Source organism: Dermacentor silvarum, chromosome 2 (genome assembly GCF_013339745.2).
Source record: "Dermacentor silvarum isolate Dsil-2018 chromosome 2, BIME_Dsil_1.4, whole genome shotgun sequence".
NCBI lineage: Eukaryota > Metazoa > Arthropoda > Arachnida > Ixodida > Ixodidae > Dermacentor > Dermacentor silvarum.
The window spans coordinates 38,960,934-38,983,402 of NC_051155.1; the positions used below are offsets into that span (position 1 = coordinate 38,960,934).

Here is a 22,469-nt window from a genome sequence, read left to right on the forward strand (position 1 = left end):
TGTGCTGTGCTCCGGATATCTCGAAATATTGACTGCAACACTGTAGGGAAAATGTTATCACCCAAAGGTTTCCATACGTTGTACGCAGCTGCGATATCTCCAAAAGTTGCAAGATCGCAAGTTTGTGGCAAATTCTGCTTCATTCTACGCAGAATGAGCACCCTCCTGTGCAAGAGTTGTCTAAGGTGATGTTCCCTTCAGGACGACGCACGACCATATTATAGTGTTCTCGTGCAAAATAGTTAAAAAGCAGGAGGCGGTACCTTCTCATGCTCATTGCACTTTGTCAGGGGTCAGAGGAACACTCTTTCCGGATTACCAATGAGATCATGGCGTAGAATGAAGCAGAATTTACTACAAACACCATTATAAAATGTTCCATCAAGCCAGCAACCAACTAGCCCATCTAAGTCTCTTAATTATCAATATGGGATAAACCAGCCAAACGCGGTGGATGTTAAAGCCACTATTCCACTACGGTATTTACTTTGCTGGCAGAACGGTAGCTTCCGAGTAATTTATTAGCTTGACGTGTCCATGCTGCTTTTTAAATGTGCATTTTATGCTTGTACTACTTCTGTTGCTTCAACACAATTGTTAATCAAATAAGTTGTCTTTTTTATTATAACACTTGTTTCAGTGGCCCGCTAATTGTGACAGTTTATTCTACCACAGTAATGCATGTTCCCTTAGAATCGTAGCCAAATTGCCTGAAACCAGTTACCTTTGAATGAGATTTGTTAGTATCTCCGATGTTCTGAATGCTTACCCATTCTTATCAGTGTGAACATAACTGCTTTTGCCTTTGTGTGAACCTGTTGCTTAACTGAAATAAAATTGTTGGCTTTTCTTTAGTTTTTCAGGTGCACTGCAAGCTCTCACCAAAGCAACACATTCCACTTGTTTTCTGTCAGAGCACGATTAGGATTTCGAATAAACTATGCTTGTCAGATGTGCGACATGCCCCGTCTTAAAATTAGAGCGCTTCCGTATTCATGTTTGAATGGGTGTACATAAAAACATACGTAAAGTATACTTATGTCTTTCTTTTACAAGTCCTCTTCACCCGACGTTTTTCCAACTTAAAATTGCGCTTTGCTGTACATTTGTTTTATGCACAAACCATGAAAGCAACACAACACTGCAGTAAGATGAGTACGAATGATAAAGCATGCAGTACACCTGCAAGAATTACATTTGCATACTTGTAGTACATATGAAAATGTGCTACCGATGTTTTTCAGGTTGCATACTCTTATTGGTCATACATGTCAAGCGCACTCATAGGCCACACAAAAATCGTTCAAGGCTGATCTCAAATCCATAAGTGCACCAAATAGATTTAAAGAGTGACTTATGTTAAGTGACATCGGACCAGTCTAACAGAACCTCGCCCAAATAGGGAAATAAATAGGCTCGAAGAGGGGTAAACAGAACTGGGTTAAACAGGACAGGACTGAACAGGGCCAAACGGGAGTGGGCTAAACGGGGACAAACTGGTCTGGGCTAAACGGGTTCAAACGGGGACAAACTGGTCTGGACTAAACAGGTTCAAACGGGGTCCCGTTTCATAATCCTATTTGATGAAACCCGTTTGAAATCAAATAGGATTTTTTGGTAGGGTAGTGACCGACGCACGAATGTAAATGCTCCTAGGCGGACTCGCCGACTACGTCCGGATGTCTTCTGTAGCGTCCGGTATTTCAAACCTTCTCGTATCATAGAATCCCTGGTTATGCGCTCTGCCCTCCAACGATTTTTACTGCCTTTGTGGTGTAAGTAAGACTGTTGAGTTTGTGCAAGCTTTCACACACGATTAATTTGCACAACTTCTGCCCATTAGTATCCGCCTCGCCAATGCCTTTCAAGTAATGCCGCCAATGCCGTTTTGGTGTTGGTTCTTCCAAGACTCGGTCTGTCGAGTCCTGTATTCTCTTAGGCGTTTGTTCTTTATTTCCTGCGACGTCGTAGTCCGGGGCGCGTGCTATAATCGCTTAATCCAGATCTCTCGATTGAAAGCCCTGGGTACTCCCTCAAGCATGCCTGGCAACTATCTCGAACAATATATACTCTCTACAGGCACAGAGCTTTCCTTAACGTGTACCGTGTCTCCTCCATGAACCCTCCAGCACCATGATGCGGCAGCAGCGGAAAGCCCGGTAATCAAGTGAAGCTTGTATTGCCTCACAAGTGTCAGTGCCGTTGTAGGGTGACCGCAAAAAAAAAAACCGTCTCGCGCAGGTGAAACACGTGAGGCGCGCACCTGTAACACGGGAAGGGAACACCCAATCAGGAGTGGGCGCGTGCCGGGAGAAGGGAATGGAAGGAAAGGGCCTCGCGCGCGTTGCGACGGGTCTCTTTTTCAGTGCACGCTGGTCATACGGATGGGGAGGCCACGCGTTGTTTGGTCGGTGGCGGGACAGGCCACTTTCGACGAGAAACACCGTCAACGCCTCAGGAAGCACGCTTGCGTTCGCTGTGCGGATCCTGTTGCGTTCAAGGCAGTCCAACCCTAGACTCGGTTACAACGGCAGGCAGCGGATCCCACGTTCAAATCCTGTCTTACCGAAGCCCAGCGTCAACGAAGGGCAGCGAACTCCGAGGCCAGGGAACGCGACATCCAATTTTGATGGTACGACAAGCTTCGCGTGCCCCTCTGTTCCCAGTAGGGGTAGGGTCTTTGTTATATATCAGCGTTTGACGAGCGAGCGAAGACGAGGAGAGCGAAGGGGCGCACCCAAGGACTCTGAGCTCGTGACCACGCAGCCGCCTTGCAGCGTTCTAAAATGCAATAAAAGACACTTTATAATACTGGCGACGAGGGAACGCGACCCCGCGAAGCAAGTTTTCCTTGAAGACGATGCCTAAAGGCAAAATACCAGAATTTGTGCCCGGCTCCGACTGGTCATCGTGGGTAGAGCACCTGGAGTTCTATTATAAAGCCAACGACATTGTCGAATCTTCCAAGAAGCGAGCGGTTCTCCTCACGCTGTGCGGTGAGCAAACCTACGAGACGCTTACGGCCCTGGTTGCACCACGGAAACCTTCTGAGGTGGACTTGGTGGTCATCGTCAAGTTACTGAGCCAGCACTTCGACCCCCGGCCTTCCGAGTTACTGGGACGACATCGCTTCCAGAAACGAGACCAGCTCGCTAATGAATCGGTGAAAGACTATGTGACAGCTCTGCGAATTTTGTCAAAGCACTGCAATCCATGCTTCTTCCTCACGATGACCACTGGGCGACGCCAGTGGTGATTGTGAGGAAGAAGAATGAATCCTTACGATTGTGCGGGGATTACAGGAGCACATTAAACGCAAGAATCAAGCCAACGGCGTACCTTTTGCTAACGGCAGCTTAGCTGCTTGCAACTCTTCGAGGAGGACAGATCTTTTCAAAGATTGACTTGACACAGGCTTATCAACAGCTGCACGTCGACAAGAACACTTCGGAGAGGCTGACTATCAACATAATTAAAAGCTTGTACGCAGTGGAGCGACTGCCATTCGGCGTTTCGGCCTTACTATCTATATCCCAGCGCTTCATGGATACTCTGCTCGCTGGACTAACCGGTGTTAGCGCTTATTTAGACGATATCCTCATCATGAGAGCGTCGAATGAAGAGCATCTAGATCGACTGGAAGCAGTTCTGCAGCGTTTGCAACAGGCAGGTCTCAAAGCAAACAAGAAAAAATGCATATTTGAGGTACGCGAAGTGAATTTCCTTAGCTACAAAGTGAGCGCTAAGGGAGTTGAGCCGACGTCTGAATAGATTGAAGCAATAACGAGGGTGCCAGAACCAACAAACAAGCCTGAGCTACAGTCATTCTTAGGAATGATAAGTTTTTATAGCTGGTTCCTCCGAGACAAAGCGTCCATCGCCGAGCCTCTTCATCGTCTATTGGATAAAGAAGCTAAGTGGAAATGGGAAGGCCAGCACAAAGCCGCTTTCATCAAACTTAAGGACGCACTACGTGAGTGTACGGTTCTTGCGCATTACGACGACTCTCGCCCACTGATGCTCAGCTATGATGCTTCGCCTTATGGGTTAGGAGCAGTTCTTGCGCAGTTGGATGGAAACTGACACGAACTGCCAGTAGCGTTTGCAGTCAAGAACATTCGGCAAATGTGAGAGAAACTACTCCCAACTTGACAGAGAAGGGCTTGCAATTGTGTTTTCAGTCACGCATTTCCATCAGTATATTGCCGGTCGGCATCTATTCATAGTGACTGACCATAAGCCGCTTCTTGGAATAATGTGCCCTAGGAAGCAAATTCAGCAAGTGTTATCACCCCGGATGCTTCGTTGGTGCGTAATTCTGAGCAGGCTATGACTACGAGTTGTTGTACCGAGAAGGGAAAAAACATCAGATTGCGAATTCGCTCAGTCGACTTCCTCTTACTTCCGATGTCGATGAGCTAGCGGAACCAGGTGACGTGTCGATGATTGAAGGTTTGCGCAAACCTCCATTGAGTGCCGAGGAGATAGCAAGGCTGACAGTGGTTGACTCCACGCTTTCACAAGTTTACAAAGGGTTGCAAACAGGATCAACAGCGTCATGGCAAGGTATACACTTCCAACCTTACAAGAGTCGGGTACAAGAGCTTTCTACGCACCGTGGTTGCGTATTATGGGGCACACGGGTTGTGATTCCTACAGAGGCTAGAGAGGAATGTTTGACTCTCCTTCACTCTAACCACTCAGGAATGACTACGATGAAACGCTTCGCTCGCTTTCACCTGTGGTGGCCTGGATTGGACGCCGACATCGAGACCACGGTGCTGTCGTGTGAGACATGTCAGATGCACAGCCATCTTGCTCGAGCAGCTGTAATTCCGGAATGGCGCCGTCCAAGTGAACCATGGAAGATCGTTCATGTTGATTTTGCAGGGCCGATGAACAATCAGAGCTTTTTAATCCTAGTGGATGCCTTCTCCAAGTAGCTAGAAGTAAGACAAGTGCCCTCATAGTCTACTTACGCAGCCACGGATGTGCTACGATCGCTGTTCGCGACTTTTGGCATACGGCAAGTGATAGTTTCTGATAATGGAACAGTATTCGTATCGTCGCAAATGCAACACTTCTTCAAATTGAACATGATCAAATACGTACCATCAGCTCCATACCACCCGGCCACAAATGGACAAGCGGAGCGCACGGTTGCAGAAACGAAGATGGCGCTCAAGAAAATGACGGTAGGAAGCCTCTCCGGCCGGCTGCCACGGTTTTTATTAGCAGCATATGACACCACACACCACAACGCAGAAGACGCCTGCAGAATTAATGTTTGGCAGGCAGCTTCCGTCTCATCTGGATGCGCTACTCCCCCGAAAAGACACCGAAAGGGGAAGGGTGGACGATATGAGAAAATATTATGTTCCAGATGACAAGGTGTGGATAAAGAACTTCCTGAACAATAACCCCGCCTGGCTACCCGCTGTAGTAGTTGAAGACTGCGGCAAGAGGTCCTTTGCAACGATGACTCAGGATGGCAGGCGGTACCGGCGTCACGTGGATAATATAAAAAGAGATATACGTTGATTGAAAACGCAGTTCAAGAATCACCCTACCATTCTTGTCCAGGAAATTACTCACTCGAAGACAACCGTTTCACTACAACAAGACCATCACTCACTTCAGGGGCCTAGCATCCAACAGAAGATGCACCCACGGCTTCTGACTCGTCTCCTAATGCGTACCCGGATTTGCCCACTGAAGCAGGGACGCCCGAAAGAACGCCGCGATCTGAACAGTCGCAAGCCGTTCCCGATTGTATACCACGCTGTCGCTATGGTCATGTTCTGAAGACGGCAGAGCGACCATACATCTCAACATGTCAACATAAAATTGACTAAGATACGTTAAGGGTTCACTAGAGAGGGGAAGTGTTATATATCCGCGCTTGGACGAGCGAGCGAAGATGAGATCGACGGGGCGTCCCCAAGGACTCTGAGCTCGTGACCACGCGTTCTAAAATGCAATAAAATGCACTTTATAATAGTCTTATTCTTTATTGTTTTACTAATGAGTACCTGATCCAATAGTGCTTATTGGGGCTGAGGCGCGCTCCCTCAAGGGCTGCAGAAGATAGCGCCAACCTTTCCTTTTCTCATAACCAGCCACTTAGTAGTAGTGCTTAGAGTTTGCGTCCGTCCACCTCAAGAGACTCCCGTAGTGCGTTCGCCATGATGTTCTTCAGCCGCAGCATTGTGTCCGATAACAGAACATGCCACACAATGTAACAGTAAAAACTGTACGGTCTTCGAGATTACTTTTATACCCATGCATTATCGCTATGTCTTCCTTCAGGGCCACTTCATTCTCCTTGAAGCTCTGGCTATTAGTATCTCGTTTCTACGGCAATTTCCCTTTCATTCATTGCAATATCTCCCAAATATCCCATTTCAGAGACCCCCGTTCCTGCGTTCGTGACAAAGCTGTTTTTACACAAACGACATTAGTTGTGGCTTTGAAGCAGTTCATATTTTCCCCCAGTGTCAAAGCCAACAATGTAGGCTGTGGTAGATATGCACAATTCAAGAACTATATAGGGAGAGATTGAGAAACAAAAGTTCACGGACGATCATGATACTCCCTAACGCAAAATTTTGGCGCAGCTGTATACGTGTTTTCATTTCGCTATATATTGGCTGGCGCGGACAATTTGCCTCGTGCGGCACGCTGCAAATGGAGCGAATTGTCGCGCTACTGCCTCGCTAATCTGGAGATCGCGAGAGCCAGCGTGTGGGTGACGTGTGGGCGCAATTCACAGCTGCCGCCGCTGACTAATATACCAGACGACGTGCGCTACTCTGGCGCTATCTCGTAGCCATCGTCGCCGCACTACGCTTTACTTCTCATGCTTTCGCCACACCCTCCTCCCCTTTCCGCCCCATGTTTCCGCTGCACCCTCCTCTCTGCTTTCCTCGTCACGTCTTTCATCCCCCGCTGCTATCCGCGTTTGCTTTCATTTTTCGCTGTGCTCGGTTGCGTCGCCGCCGCCGCCACCGACACTCGAAGCCGGAACTGACGCCTAAGGGCTGCGCTGTGAAGGCTAAGAACTACCTCCTTGAAGAGGGGACTACGACATTGACTATGAGGTGCGTTCACGGGAGATTGATAGCCACCAAGTAGCCATTTCGCCAAGGTTTATTGTCTAGTGGTTTGGTTAGAGACCTAACAAAACATGTAATATGCTAATGATTGCCTCATTAGAATATTAGGGGAGGAAAGTTTATAAAATAATAAGTTAGATATCTAACGTAAAGGTTGCACATGTGTTACTTAAAGGGACACTAAAGAGAAACCGGAAGTTAAGCTTTAATGATAGATTATGCTATCACAGTCACAGTCATACCATTCTTACAGCGAACACATGTTTAATAAGCGAGAAAATAGCGAAAAACTGAAGGATAGGCGCTGACGCCCCTTCGAATTTCCCGCACTACACGTTCGTGACGTCGGAGATTACAAACGCAGGCCGGTCGCGATTGGTCGAGAGCGGTTTATCGCTGTTAATAAAACGCAAAATGAAATACACCTTAAACGTACATAAACAGCATTTGCCAACTTTTTAAACCGTCTCAAGCGAGGAAGTACAAGTTTAGCGCAAGATTAAATAAGAAAAAATAGCATGACGCTACATCCGGTCGTGATAGTTTCGTAGTTTCGTTTTTGCTCCATGTATCATCGCGCGCGCCTGTTCCGCTCTACAGTGTTCGGTTGAGTGTTGCGTGGCTCGAAAAACGTTGACTTCGAGGGAAACAGCCAGAAAATGCCTCGTGTGTGAAGTGTTGAGGGCTGTATAAATGTCCCAAGGCACTTGCTCAGGGGCAGCGGCAGTGTTGACCCGATTGTGTCCTTTCATGTGGTGCCGCGCGATGAGCCCTGGCTCCCCGGCGTTCGCAATGGCTCAGTGCTCTGCCGATGATAAAACGGCAAAGAGCCAGAGAAACTGGTGGTGTGCACTCTGCATTTCTCGCCCTCGGATTATGTATGCATTCCTGCCCTCGGAAAGTATCTTGGCGTGCCCCAGAGGCCAGTCCTTTCTCGAGCAGCTGTTTTCTCAATGCGGCCTTCATGAAACCCTCGACCGGTGCCCCTGCAGCAGCAAACTGGCGGCTCGGTGACTGCTGAATGTTATTAAATAGAGCCACGAAATAACCATACCGAGTACGTGGGCAACTTTCTACGCTTGTTCTGTAGGGAACATCGTCACCTGGCGGAGCGGACGCCTCGCCTACCGTTGATGAAAACGAAGCTGTGCTTTCCGCCGGCGCACGCGGAAACACCTACCGCTCGTGCATGGAGGATCATTTAGCGCTCCGTTTCACTGAATATCGCTGAAATGCAGTCGTGCTTTCCTTGTGAGCTCTTCGTTACAAGGTTCAGCGGCAGCAACGGTATCCATCGCGGCGAACGCAAACGCAGTGGCCATGCAGCCATGATGCAGCCAGCGCGTCGGCCGTTTACGCAAGCGATGACGTATCATGGCGCGTTCTGATTCGCTGACGGCAATGAAATCTGGGACGACACTGCTTCAGTGCCAAATCTGGGGTGAGAGAAATTGAGGAAGAGATATTTGGTCTTTGTTTACGAATTTATCGGCTAATAACTCATATTTTTGCACCCAACAAAAACTGCATGCATTCCTGAAGGTCCTTCTTTTATTCCAGCTGAACTTCCTGTTTCTCTTTAGTGTCCCTTTAATCTGGATGTTCATTCGTCTTGGTTAAATTTCTCAAACACGGCGCACCAGAACGCCCGAAAAAGATGGTCTCGAAAGGTATGTTGGCCAGACCATTTGAGGTGCTGCTGGTTTTCTATTTTATCAATCTGCTGACACAGAAGGATAATTGTACTTTTTATATTTGCGCCTCTCTGTCGGTGACTGGTGTTTTACACTTTATCAACCAGCATGGTTTCTTCCCTACCAACTGACATATTATTCGGCGTCAATAACACAGTACTTGAAAGCACAGAGTTGATTAGATTTAATGAGAAAAAAAATCTGCACGTTCCAGTGACGCTTATTCCCTCAACGGTAACCACACGTATAACGCGTTTTTTCGAGGCTCTCTGCAGTGTGGTAGCCGGAGGGTGGGCATGTTCAACCCGTTTTTATTCATTGAATTATCTGGTCCGTCTTATATATAAACATCGTGTTTATTTTTAATCTTGAATTGACATTATTCCCGCTTTCTGTTCGGGAAGGCCAAGGAAAACAAAGATGCGTGAGCAGCCGAATGAATCCGTCATGCGTGACTGTTTGTGAACAATAATTTATGGCAAAAAGAAGTAATATTCGCCAGAATAAAACCATTATAAAGACTATTTAGAGTGTTAATAGCATTTTTTAAATCATATATTGTCAAATCATCTAGGCTTAAAGCAGAAAAAAGTATGTTTTATAATATTCACGATGGTGAATAGCCTATCTGTACACGCGAAAATACTTTCATGACAAATAGCCCGGAATAATTTCCTCTTATTATGTTTTCTTCATTCAAGGTTATGGCAGTAGTTGTTCCCCTTAAAAACACATACTAATTAACCTGTGACAGAACCATAGAATTATACCACAAAATTTTTACTTTTTTATGAAGTTCTTTGTGACGGCATGCCGTCCTTATTATACGGGAGAGCTGAGCTAAAGCACTATTCGCAGCGGGGGAACATCAATTACATGAACCTTAAAACCATGCATTGCTGCACTGTTAGAAAATTTTAGATATACATATACCTTATTACTTACCTAAACACTTCCTGTACATGGTTCCTAGATTGTGCACAGTATTTGGTTTCTTCCCAGCGCTGCTCAAGTTTCCCAGCACATCTTTGGAGGAAGAAAAATACGGTCTTCTTGCATTGCAGCCAATAAAGTGACAGTTTGTTCCTTACTATTTAAAGTTTAGATCACACAAAAAGCAACTTCAGGCACGTTCCCAAGAGTGCCCCAGATATCATGCACAAATGTTTCTGAGAGTGGGGCCCACTGCGGCTAAAGGTAATGATCTTTTTAGCATTGCCGTGGTGCAGGCGCCAGTGTTCTCGTGCTGTTTTATTGCATTTAGATACTTCTTAACTTCGTAATAATTTATTTAGGTCACGTATGCGACTATCGGTTTACCAAACGCATCCGAAAACATCAAGGTTAATTTGTTCTGGCGCGCTATTTGTTGTGTGGGACGTTTTGAAGAAAGCTCACGAAATATTCCGAAAATGCTGTCAGAACAGTGGCGCTCTAAATCACACTGAGCACGAAATAATTCCGGCCTTGTAATGTAATGTTCCTGTCGTAACCCCTTCAATGCTGGTATGCAAATTTGGGTATTTCACTTTTGCAAGATTTGAAGAGCGGGACTGTTTAAGTAAGGCGCAATGTGTCCACCGCGAACAGAAATCGTGGCTCGATCCTGGCGGTTGTGCAAAAAGGGTTCAAGCGCAACGGCACATACCCATGTGAACTAGCGAAGCTGAGCCTGGCTATTTCTAGCTAAGCATGGTTGGGACTACTTAAGCTTAGTCAGTCATCGCGGGCCAATCAATAGCTAATCGATTAATAATCAAGAAATTCCGGAAAATGCTGGGGATGACTTGGTAGTGCTTAGCCTAGCCCAAATAGGTGGCCAATACCTTGCGATCGCCATTCGATAGCCAAAATAGCTAATCAATAAATGATCAATAAATTCCGGAAAATGCGTAGGAGGACTTGATAGTGCTTAGCCTAACCCAAATACGTGGCCAATACTTTGCGATAGCCACTCGATAGCCAATCAGTAGCACGGCCGGACTCGACTCTCCTCCGCGCTCCCTTACGGCCTTTGCAACGCGATGGGAGTCAATAGAATTTTTTCATTGACGAGTAGCTCGATGGCTCGCCGCAAGAGGTCGCTACCTCATCGTGAGGTCGTTGGGACTCACGAGTGAAGCCGACGGGAGCGGACGTGTCGAGTCGAGGTGCCATTTCAGCGCAGCAGGAGCAGCGTGCCAGAGATAAGTTTTGTTATTTTATATTTCACTTTTTGGTTTTTTTAGGAGGGTTAGCTTAGCCAAACAATCTTTATAAATTATTTTAATGCTTTCTCACTTTCTTGGTCTTCTCGCTTAGATAAAGTAGGTAAAGAAATTTTTTTTCTTTTCCACATCTACGCCTTGTTAGTACGAGATGATGGTTGGTACTAGGGGGAACCCACGCGTGCGTTGTTCTGAGTGCGAGCGTTCCTACGCGCTGGAAGAAACGCGGTTTAAATCAGCACGCGAAGCGAATGGTGCAGATTTTATCTGTAGGATGTGTGTGCTAGGGTCGCGGCTAGACCGCCTAGAGCAAGACAAGGATAAGTTAGCTAAGCGGGTTGGAAAGCTAGAAAAGGAACTTCAAATCGAGCAGAAGCAGAGGAAGGAGGCAGAAGAAAAGCTAGCTAACGCAGAAATCCAGCTGAGCGCCACCATTCTGCAAAGCACTGATGAACGCATCGAGGCGAGCACCGCCAACGGAGCTGGCTCCGATGCGAGTGCAGAGACAGCCGAACCCGCCACGCCGGTAAGCAGTGGCGCAAACGTCAGTGATAGTCACGAAGGGGATACCACTGACGCGGCCGGGGAAGAAAACAAAGCCAAGGGCAAGAATAAGAAAGGAGGGGAGGGCATTGTGACTTCGGGGGCAGCTTTCGGCGATGAGGGGGAAGGAAAGCGTCGAGTTGTCTTTGTTGGGGATTCCAACATGCGTAAAGTAGAACCGGCGATAGCAGAGAGGGTAGGGGCAGACGAATGAGTCCAGGTTAGCGCGCTTCCGGGAAAGCCGATTAGAGAGGTGATCGCGAAGGCCAAGGAACGCATGGCGTTCGCCGATTGACGTACTGAACGGACGAGGAGCAGGAATCACAAAGCAAATAGCCAAAGGGGTCACCGACCTGCGGAATGTTTCAAAAGAAGTACAAATCGCGGTGTGCACGGTACCAGAGGTTGAAAGGCAGGGTTATAAAATTGAAAGGGCAGTTCTTGCAGTAAACAGGGAAATTTGGACTCTAGCTAAAGCAATGAATTTTACGGTCATTGACATCAACCGTGAAGTGCACCGAGCAGGCCGCGAAGGCGCTTTTGTGCGTGACGGGATACATTTTAGTGAAAGTGTAGCAACACCGGTCGGAAATCGATTCGCGGCACGAGCTGTAGCTTTTTTAGGCGGGCCCCAGGCAATCAGGAAGCAGGATTAAGTATTGAACATAGCGAAACACCAGTAAAGGGCAGAATTAGGCGACCAGGAGTCAGGAAAAGACGCAGAAAGGATAAGAATAGAGAAGGTAAAATTTGCTACATTAACATGCAGGGTGGTCGTAAGCAGGAAAAATGGCTGGAAATTCAAACGCAACTGAATGATGAAGCGATTAGTGTGTACGCCTTGACCGAAACGCATCTACGAGATTTGGAGCAGCCGCCTGTTATTGACAACTTTGTATGGGAAGGGTGCAACAGAATGACCGGGTCAAGGAAAGGCGGAGGCGTAGGCGTACTAATTAGGCGAGGTCTGAAGTGGCGAAGGGTAAGCGAGACATGTAAAGAGCATTTATGGATTAGTGGTACATGGCAAGGTAAAAAGACGTGGCTGGGAGTAGCTTACCTGTGGACAGGTAGTGATAGCAGGGAAAAAATAAGGAATTGGTCGATTGCATTAGAAGCGATATTAATGAGTTCAGTAACTCGGGCCAGGTGATATTAGTGGGAGATATGAACGCGCACATGGACGATTTAGACGGATATACTGATTACAACGGCTCTCTAGTGCTGGATTTGTGTGATGAACAGAACCTTATAGTAGTTAACAGGGAGAATAAGTGTCATGGACAGGTAACGTGGTAATGCGGAAACAGGCAGTCATGTATCGACTACGCCTTAGTCTCAGAAATGGTCTACGAACAACTGGACCAAATGATAATAGACGAAAATGGAAAAAATAGCCTGGGAAGCGATCATAGACGTTTAGCATTAAAGTTTGGGAGAGATACCAGCGCAGAACAAGAACCAATAGCCTCAGAGTTTTTAAAAATGAATGACGAGCAAATAACAGAGATCGCAAACAACATAGAGAAGAAAATTGAGGCTTTTCCTACAGCAGTCTGGGAATATAAGGAACTGGTGGAGGTTATGCAGCATGAAATAAGGCAGACACGGCAATACAATTGTTGGATTGGAAAGAGGAAACCACGTAAGTGGTGGAACAAGGAAATTAAACAAGCTATAGAAGAGCGTAAAGAGGCATCTAGGGTTCATCGAGAAGCCAAAAAGTTGGGATTACAAGAAGAAGAGGTGCTCCTTAGATGGAATACGTACCGAGAAAAGAAAAGGGTTGCGAGTGAGCTCGTGCAAGAGAAAATTAAATGCGCAAGTGAACGTTGGGTGCATAACATTCACAAAAGAGACAAAGGCGCCCCAAAAAGATTCTGGAACCATATAAAAGCACACGGAGCTCCAACTAGAAACTCGCAAACGGCTATAAGGGATGAATACGGTAACATCTATGAAGGCGATGATGCGCTGCGGTACATCACAGACGTTATCAGGCATAACTTCGGTACGAGAAAAAGCGTAGTTCAGACAACAGATCCAGCAACAACAGAGAGGCCTGAGAGATCAAAATTCAGCATAGAAAGCTTTTATTGGAAAAAGGCAGCAGAAAATGTTCCTAACAACACGGCAGCAGGACCCGATGAAATCCCAATACAGCTAATCAAAAACCTCGGTCCAAAAAGCAAGGCACTGCTGACTAATGCCATAGAGCAAGTGATTAGAACAAAGAATATTCCCGTTGGATGGCGTGAAAGCAAGATGAATCTTATCTACAAAGGCAAAGGAGATAAGGATAAGACGAGCTCGTACAGGCCAGTTACAGTAACGTCGGTGATATATAGAATAGCAATGCAAGCCATAAAATTAGAACTGTCGAAGTGGGTGGAAGAAAACGGTGTATTGGGGGAACTACAGAATGGGTTCAGGCCAGGCAGACGCTTAGAAGACAATATGTTTGTACTAACTCAGTGCATAGAGATTTCAGTAGCTCAGAAAAGACCTTTATGGATAGCATTTCTAGATATTAAAGGAGCTTATGACAACGTAGACAGGGAATTGTTGTGGGATATTCTTCAATACGAAGGCATAGATGACGATTTCGTGGAGGTGCTGAGGGAGATATATCGAGACAACCAAGTACAAGTGGCATGGGAAGGCCGAAAAAGGAAATGAAATGGTGGGAATTCACCAAGGATTGAAGCAAGGATGCCCTCTGTCACCATTGTTGTTCACGCTTTACGTCAAGGGCATAGAAAGACGACTGGAAAACAGCGAATTAGGTTTTGATTTATCCTACATGCGTAATGGACAAATGGTGCAACAGAAGATCCCTGGACTGATGTACGCAGACGACATTGTGCTACTAGCGGACAATAAAAAAGATTTACAGATACTTGCGAATATCTGTGGGAACGCAGCGACAAATCTAGGCCTGAAGTTTAGCACAGAGAAATCAGGGATTATGATCTTTAATGAGCACACGAGTAACTTCGTGGTGTCAATTCAACAGCAAGTAATACCCATAGTGAAGCAATATAAGTACCTCGGCGTACACATAAACGAAGGAAAGAATTACTCAAGCAACCACCAAGGTAATCTGAAAATAAAGGGGAAGCGGAATGCAGCATTAATGAAACACAGAGCACTGTGGGGCCACAATAAGTATGAGGTGGTGCGTGGAATCTGGAAAGGAGTAATGGTGCCAGCGCTAACATTCGCGAATGCCATTATATGCTTAAAATCGGATATATTGGCGGGTTTGGAAGTTAACCAAAGATCAGTAGGCCGGTTGGCTTTGGGAGCACACGGTAATACGACAAATGAGGCAGTGCATGGAGACATGGGTTGGGCCTCTTTTGAAGTCAGAGAAGCACAAAGCAAAATTAGTTTTGAAGAAAGGCTCAGGAACATGGATGAAAATAAATGGGCGGCTAAAGTGCACAAATATCTCTACATGAAAAGCGTGGACACAGAATGGAGGAAGAGGTCAAGGAAGTTGGCAACCAAGTACAGGATAATCGAAACTGTAAATAGACAACCAGGGGTCATCAGAAAGAAAGTGAGAGAAATAGAGACCGTGAATTGGATGCAAAGAATGGAAACGAAAAGGACAATGGATATTTACAAGAATGAGAAGAAAGAAATTAGAAGGGAAAATCTGTACGATAACACAAAGGGCAGTGCCTTGCTATTTGAGGCTCGAGCCGGTTGCCTAAGGACGACAACATATCGGAACAAATATTCGGAATTAGATGAGACATGTGTATGCTGCAGTAAAGATCCAGAGACCACTCAGCACATCCTAATGGAATGCGACGGGATCCACCCAGCGAGAACCGTAGGTAACGTGCAACTCCCAGAAGCGCTTGGGTTTAAAGTGGAAGGAAACATAAACAGATCAGCCGTAGAGATCAGCAAGAGACGATTAGAGTACTGGTGGAAAAAAAGTAGGGAAAATATGGATGCGACCTGATCTCTTAAAATCATAGGCAGCGGTACAAGGTAAATTTTTGAAAAAGAAAAATAATGATAGGTATACAAAAATGCAAGATAAAGAACATGTATAGTATACCTGATTAAATCAAGCAGGCTAGGTGACTATTTGTCGCCGCCCGTTTCAAAGGGGATGCCAATAGATCATCATCATCATCATCATCGTCGTGACCCTTTGCTCCGCGGGAGCAAAGGGTCACGCGTGCTTGGTTTTGTTGTTCCCATTTCCTTCAGATGCTGCTGTCTAATTGGTTCTTTATTCTATGCTGCTGTGCCGACTGGTGAGATTCTTGTGCGCACAACGTTCATCAGAATTGTCCGCTGATGGCCACCACATGAGCGTGGACGTTCTTCCTGCAACCTTGGTCTGCTTTTGTGGGCGTAATTACCTCACCACTTCTGTGCTTGACGGCGGCATCTGAAGCAGCATGCCTATGTCGCCGATTGCTCGTGTGCTACCTATTGTGCGCCGGTTTTTGCAGCTGAATGTGTGAGCTTTCTCCGTGGGATCGTTGCAAGTGCGAAAGCATCGTTTCTTCCTTCTGCCTTAAACGCGATCACTGCAGCCACGATGTACTTTAGTGTGCCATATTGCAAATCTCAACAATGGAAGACGCGCGGTGTTTCCTTCAACCAATTTCTTAGCGGTGCGCAACTGTGGTCTAAGTGACTAAAAAACATTTTACATGAAAATCTCGTCATCAACGACAAGTCCGCATCAACTGTAGTGTGTAGCAAACATTTCAATGAGAGTGATTATGTTCCCGGATGCCGAATACGAAAGTAGGAGCTGTACCGACCATCTTCGAACTCTATCCGTCCTACGTGGTGCCAGCTGCGAAGAGACCGCGTAAGGACCCTGCATGTCGTGACCCCCCAGCTCCTGGGAATTCATCAAAGTGAAAAGCAGAATCGCTGTTGCCTGCTCATGAATATTTTGGTACCAGTGAGGAGGTAACCAAGGAGAGACAAAGTGCTTCAACGCAAGCCAACAGTAAATAGCGCTCACCGACCTATTCACTATCTTGTCATGATGAAAAGGCTTCGCGCTCAGGTTGCCTACCAGCGCTCGAAGTGCGGGGGGCTCCTGAGAAAGCTCGCTGTAGAGAAAGAAAAGATGAAAGAGTACAACGACGACAAACACTATACTTCCGTCAAAAATATCGTTGCAGATTCCCAGAATGGTCACAAAAAGGTTGTTTTTCTCCGTCACCAGATGGAAGTCTATGGCAGTAAACGATATTGTTATTCAGAAGTTGTCTGAGAGTGTGTCATTTAGCGTCTTTCGCCAATAGGTTATGATCACGCCCGAAAATATGAACTTTTGACACTGCCGGCGAAGTGTGCGCTTCAGAGGTATGTGGGTCCAAGCCCAACGTCTTTAGGTATGAGGTCTGCCATGATGGAGAGGCTGATCTTTGAAACCTCGATCCTCAGCAGCAAAAAACATATGGCGTCGTTGATCGTAGACGAGGCTGCCATTAAGCCAAAATAAGTGTATGACAGAAAGGCCGACACAAGTATTGGTCTCAAAGGCAAACCCAGTAACAGTGCGGCATGCAGCTCAGCAGATACTCTTGCAAATAGAGTACTGTGCTTTGCTCTGCATGGTGTGGCGAATTCACACAGGATATCATCTGCCTACTACTTTACCAAACAGCTGAGTGGGAGAGACCTGTTTGCCTGGACCAAGGAGCTAATCTTTGCTGTGGAGTCCGGTGAATCCGTAATTGTCAGAATCGTTAAAGATAATTACTCAGCAAATGTCATTATCTGTAAACACATGGGAAGTGGATTTTTGTATACAGTAGTCCCCCATCCTCACGATTCAGATAGGTTCATTTTCCTGAGCTTTGACTCTACTCATGTCCTGAAAAACATACGCAGCCAGTTCTGGAACGTGAACTTACAGTCGGCACAGAGTTCAATACTGGGAAGTTCGTCCCGAAACGTTATGCATTTCGAATGGACAAAACCGTCAAACTGGCGAGCAACTTCAACAGAAAGCACGTTTACCCGTCGTGCTTAGAAAAAATGAACGTGCTCCGCGCTCTTTAGATATTCTCCTGGCAAGTGACTGCAGCGTTGTGTCACCTCCAGGAGAACCGGTGCGGCGACTCCGCCCTTTACAGTTTTAGAGAAGTGAGCCCAACAATATTATTCATGAAGCCGATGAAGCAATTTTTCGACGTCCATTATATGGTGTACAGAGGGAGTGATAACAAGATGCCCATCTTTGACGAAAACGACCACAGAATGCTACGGCTGGAAAAGGATTTCACCTGCTACGTGAGGAATATTCAAGAGGCGTCAATCGCATCAGGAAAGGGCGAATTCACAGACGAAACATACCACGCCTGTTCACCACGAAGGCAAAAGTGGAGGCAACAAGGTTCCTCTTAGGGAGGGGATTCAAATATATTTTTATAAGGAACTTTAACAGTGACCCAGTTGAATCACTCTTCGGACGGCTCAGGTCCATGTGGGGGGTAATGATGGCTACACAATTGCCCTTGATAACATTGTCAAAGGCAAGGTCATCCCTCTAATGCAAATGCAGGTGACATATACTCATGCTGAAGAGCTTGCTATAGCTGTACCACAGGAGGTAACTGCACAGCTGGAGAACCAGAAAGGAGACTTTTTGAATCCATCACCCTCCGTGATTAACTACTGTCTAGTGTATGTTGGGGGCTACCTCGTGAAACTCATTAGTGAGTTTGGCTGTGATGCATGTATGATGATGGTGACGACGACTAACAAAGAGGATCCTTTGGTCACTTATTTCACAAACAGAACAAACGTGGGCTCCATTACCCAAATCGCATGCTTTTTGCACTTTTGGACAACATTGTGGCTTTATTTGCAACTGCTGCGAAGCACCTTCCGCGATAAAAGTGCGTGAAGTGCTGCAACTTTTCGTTGCACCCTACCTTGAACAATCGGCAAATTTGAACTGCCCAGAATATATGGCAATGGTCACACAAGGCGCACAGCTGGTGTGATTGCTGGCAAATTTATCAGACTGCTTCTAGTAAATCACACAATGATGGTAACGGAAAAAATGAAAAACCAGTTGCTTATGTGCATAAGCCACCCAGAAAATATTTTAGGCTTTATTGTACGAGATGTGAAGCTTGTTGGCACCGGAATGTACAAGAGTTCACTCTATTGATAAATAGTTTGTGCCTGTAAAACGTTTGTTTTTGTTGTAGCGTCGCAGTATCTGTACATCTCTCATAAATTGAAGTGCATGTACTGAGATAATCATTTTACCTAAGTTACGACATGTGTATTCAATAATTGTGGGTGGTGGCTTAACCTTCCCCTTTAATCTTTCGAGCATCGTCTGCTACAGGCTTGCGGCTTCAAGCAGAGGCTGTAAGCCGTTGCATCCACATCGTATGACGCTTTGGTGTTGACTATTGACACTGACAATAAAGATTAGGCTTTACAATTTGAGATAACCTGCGTCCGACAGCCGGAGTTACACAGAGTGGCGGTGGCAGGCGGCAGCATACATCATTGCAAAGGCCGTAGGGGAGCGCGGAGGGCGGAGTCGAGTATGGCCGTGTCAGTAGATAATCGATAATTGATCAACAATCAATAAATTCCGGAAAATCCTGGGGATGACTTGGTAGTGCTAAGGCTAGCCCAAAAGACAGGACTAGCTAAGTGCCCATCAGCTCCGCTGTCTCTTTAGTATTGCGCCTCCAGTCCACGCAATTTTTTTTCCGCACTTTCACTCACACACACAGACACAAAAAAGAAAAAAAAAACATTGCTGTTAGGATCGGCGCAACTTGAGCCCTCTGAATATTTGATGTTTATTATATTGGGTCATTGCGCACACTGTTCTGCACGCTAATTTCATCTTAGTGAGGGATCCCGACTTTTCTGTAACGGGAATCTGGATTTGTAGCATATTTCATTTGCCAATCCCGAAGATTGTTCACTGTAAAAATGTTTGCCGATTATACACCGCCTAGTTAGCGCAAGGACTTTGCACTCTGCTTTATGACGTCACACTAATATGTCTGAAATGTCCTTTGCCAAGCCTGGCGGAACGAAAGTGGTGGCCTCAAAATCACCACGCCTTACTCGGGAGCATTCCCATTAAATTCTATGGCAGTCCCGCCAGATAACATGACGTCACAGATCGGAGTGGACAGGCTTGTGCTATTAGGTGCTAGCCTAAAAATCGGGGCCGTCGCCGCGGGTGTGTACAGGGAAAAGTGTGTTGATTTAGAAAGTAGTGCAGTAAAAATTTAGGCAGGCCGACACTCCTTCTGGTGACTTCACCCGCAAGGCGACGGGTTACAGTGCTGCGTTGTGACCGAATTTTCTTCAAGAGTGTCGCTAAAGTTATACCACGAATTGTAGCTACATTTTTTTGCAATGATGCTCAACTTGTCGGTAAAATTTTTCATTTGAAGTTGAAAAATCGTAGGTGGTTTGGAGTCCTAAATTTTCGCTATGGTCGGGTGAAATCATTTAACACAACGTGTGTTCTAGTTCGTGTAGATGTTTAATAGGCAGTGATTTTAACAGTAGGGTGAAGATGACGTTTAATTTACGAATACATTTACCAAACAACGAATGGTGACACCTGAAGTATTGAGTTTACATTCATGTTGTAAGGTGAAAAATCCAGAACGCTTCGAACAATCACGGGTAAGCCAATTTTCTCAACATCAACAAGCAATCGGTCTTATGCCTGCAGACTTTCGCAAGTCATTCGTGAAAAGAGGCAATATTCTTAGACTCGCGATAGGTCATGTTGTTGAGAAGGCGATGTCAATGTTGAACAGCAAAGCAGAACCAGTTTCAACGACTAGTTGTTGTTTTTTTCGAATATGAAACTGTGTTCACGTAAACCATTCTGGAAGCAACGCTGGTAATCTTGAAGCTGCTGAAATGTAGTGAAATTGTTATGTCATATCGCAAAAAAAGTTTATAGCTACATAGATAAATTTGTTGACAAACAGAAAAAGATGTTGCTAATTGTAGCTACAAGAATTGCTAATATGTCAACTGCGGCGTCCCGGCCCATTTGCACTCCCAACTCGCTCTGGACTCTGGACTTCATCGACTTCAACTATAGGTAAAATCGCTTGATAACTCCTTTTTGATCACTTCTTCTTGAATCTCTGTCTCATGATCACTACCTCAGCCTTTGGGCTGATGAGCACAAGGTCGCGGGATCGAAACCCGGCCACGGCGGCCGCATTTCGATGGGGGCGAAATGCAGAAAATAATAGTGTACTTAGATTTAGGTGCATGTTAAAGAACCCCAGGTGGTCGAAATTAATCCGGAGTCCCCCACTACGACGTGCCTCATAATCAGATAGTGGTTAGATAAAAAAACAAAACAAAACAACACTACCTCAGCCAGAAAATGTTCTGTACACAGACACGAGGCTCGCCACGAGTGCGGAGGAGAATCCTGGCAAAGCAATGCAAGCGCAGGTTTACCCCCGCTGTTTCGTATCGAGTATGTTTATTTAAACCAAATTTTGTATGTCCGACCTGTTTATAATAGACTCTAAGAATACGGCCTGATTCCGAAGGTAGTATTGTCTAAAAATGTCGGTCGGTCCCTCGCGTATGTATAGTCCAAAAATATGGGGCGATCCCTAAGTTAGTGCAGTAAAAACAAACATTTAAGCAGTACGACACTCCTCCTACTCCCGTCACGCAAAGTTAAACGCGATAAAGTTCAAGCGCGCACACAGTTTGCTCTATTTTGACGGCCAACTCGCTCAGAAAGGCTGTCTTTAATATATAGGCTTCAACTGGTGGTTCAACCGTCTTTCATTTGTTTGAGCGAATAGACGAGAGGACCTCAAGTTTCCGCCCTCTACGCTGATAGTCTTCCCAATCTGGACTAGGTGGGCCTAGGGACGCTGCTGAGCTGTGTCACTTGCGGGAGCAAATGAAAAACTCGGCAGGCAGTGCGGTCAAGGGCGCGGTCGCATAGGCTTGTTTCGTGCGGGAGTACGGGCTGTGAGATTGAGTCTCATAGATGTGTCCGCACAAGCCTGCCGTTAAGTGCCACAACAGCCTCAAAAATCCGAATGGCCGACGCCCCGCCCCTTAAATATTACACATATCCGGCCATGTAGTGCAAGGAAGCTTTTGTTGACAGAGCCGAGTAAGTGGCGCTTGTAAGGTTTCTTATTACAGGGGACAATGCGGTAGCCTCAGCTGGGCGCCACCGATGAGCATCCGCAGCAACAGGCAGATTCGTGCAGGTATAGAGAGCGGCGTGATGGGATATCACTGCACGGTAAAAACAAGAAACAAATAGTTCGAGGATTTCCCAAAGATGAGGAAAAGCGTGAATACACTTGCCTGTAATTGCGCCCTACAACTTATATTACCGTCGGGCCGGGCGACACGACTGTGAGATCTCTGAGGTACCGAAACCCATGAAGATTTTATGCCACTGTCATACAGGCAGATTGTATCGTGATCGAGTCCGATCCGTATATGGTGTTTCCACACGGACACTTTCGACCACGATTTAGCACGATGCGAATCCAGTAGATCGCGATCGTCTGCACCATCACGCTGAGTGAGATCAACCAACCCGATACGCGATGGTGGACTGTACAGCAGCGCCCATTGTTGATCGAAAGAGAAAGATGTCATCGAGATCGGGCTTGATAGCGCAGCGCCGGTATTAAATAACGACCGAAAGCGATTCAAAGTGCTTCTGCCCTCCTCTCGCAACACAACCCACCCCGTGGAGTCGAGATATCACACAGTACGATACGCTTTATTTTGACAAATTGGCTACCTACACATACTCCTGTGCTTAAACGCTCAACTGCTTGCAACTAGCTACTACAGAAATGTTACCGATCTAGCGCGCGCTGTCAAACAAACACGAGAAAGCACACTGGGCG

The 22,469-nt window shown here is 46.2% G+C and overlaps 1 protein-coding gene across 1 annotated transcript in view; it reads right to left on the minus strand.

The window, feature by feature from the left end:
* LOC119439972 (membrane metallo-endopeptidase-like 1) overlaps nucleotides 1–10,148 on the minus strand; it is a 306,684-nt gene extending 296,536 nt beyond the window's left edge. Inside the window, exons 1-2 of the mRNA XM_049662691.1 lie at nucleotides 10,130–10,148; nucleotides 9,755–9,895 (exon numbers count right to left, since the gene is read on the minus strand). Coding sequence (XP_049518648.1) covers nucleotides 9,755–9,895; nucleotides 10,130–10,148 — 160 coding nt within the window. The remainder of the gene's footprint in view (nucleotides 1–9,754; nucleotides 9,896–10,129) is intronic.
* Nucleotides 10,149–22,469: the final 12,321 nt, after the last annotated feature.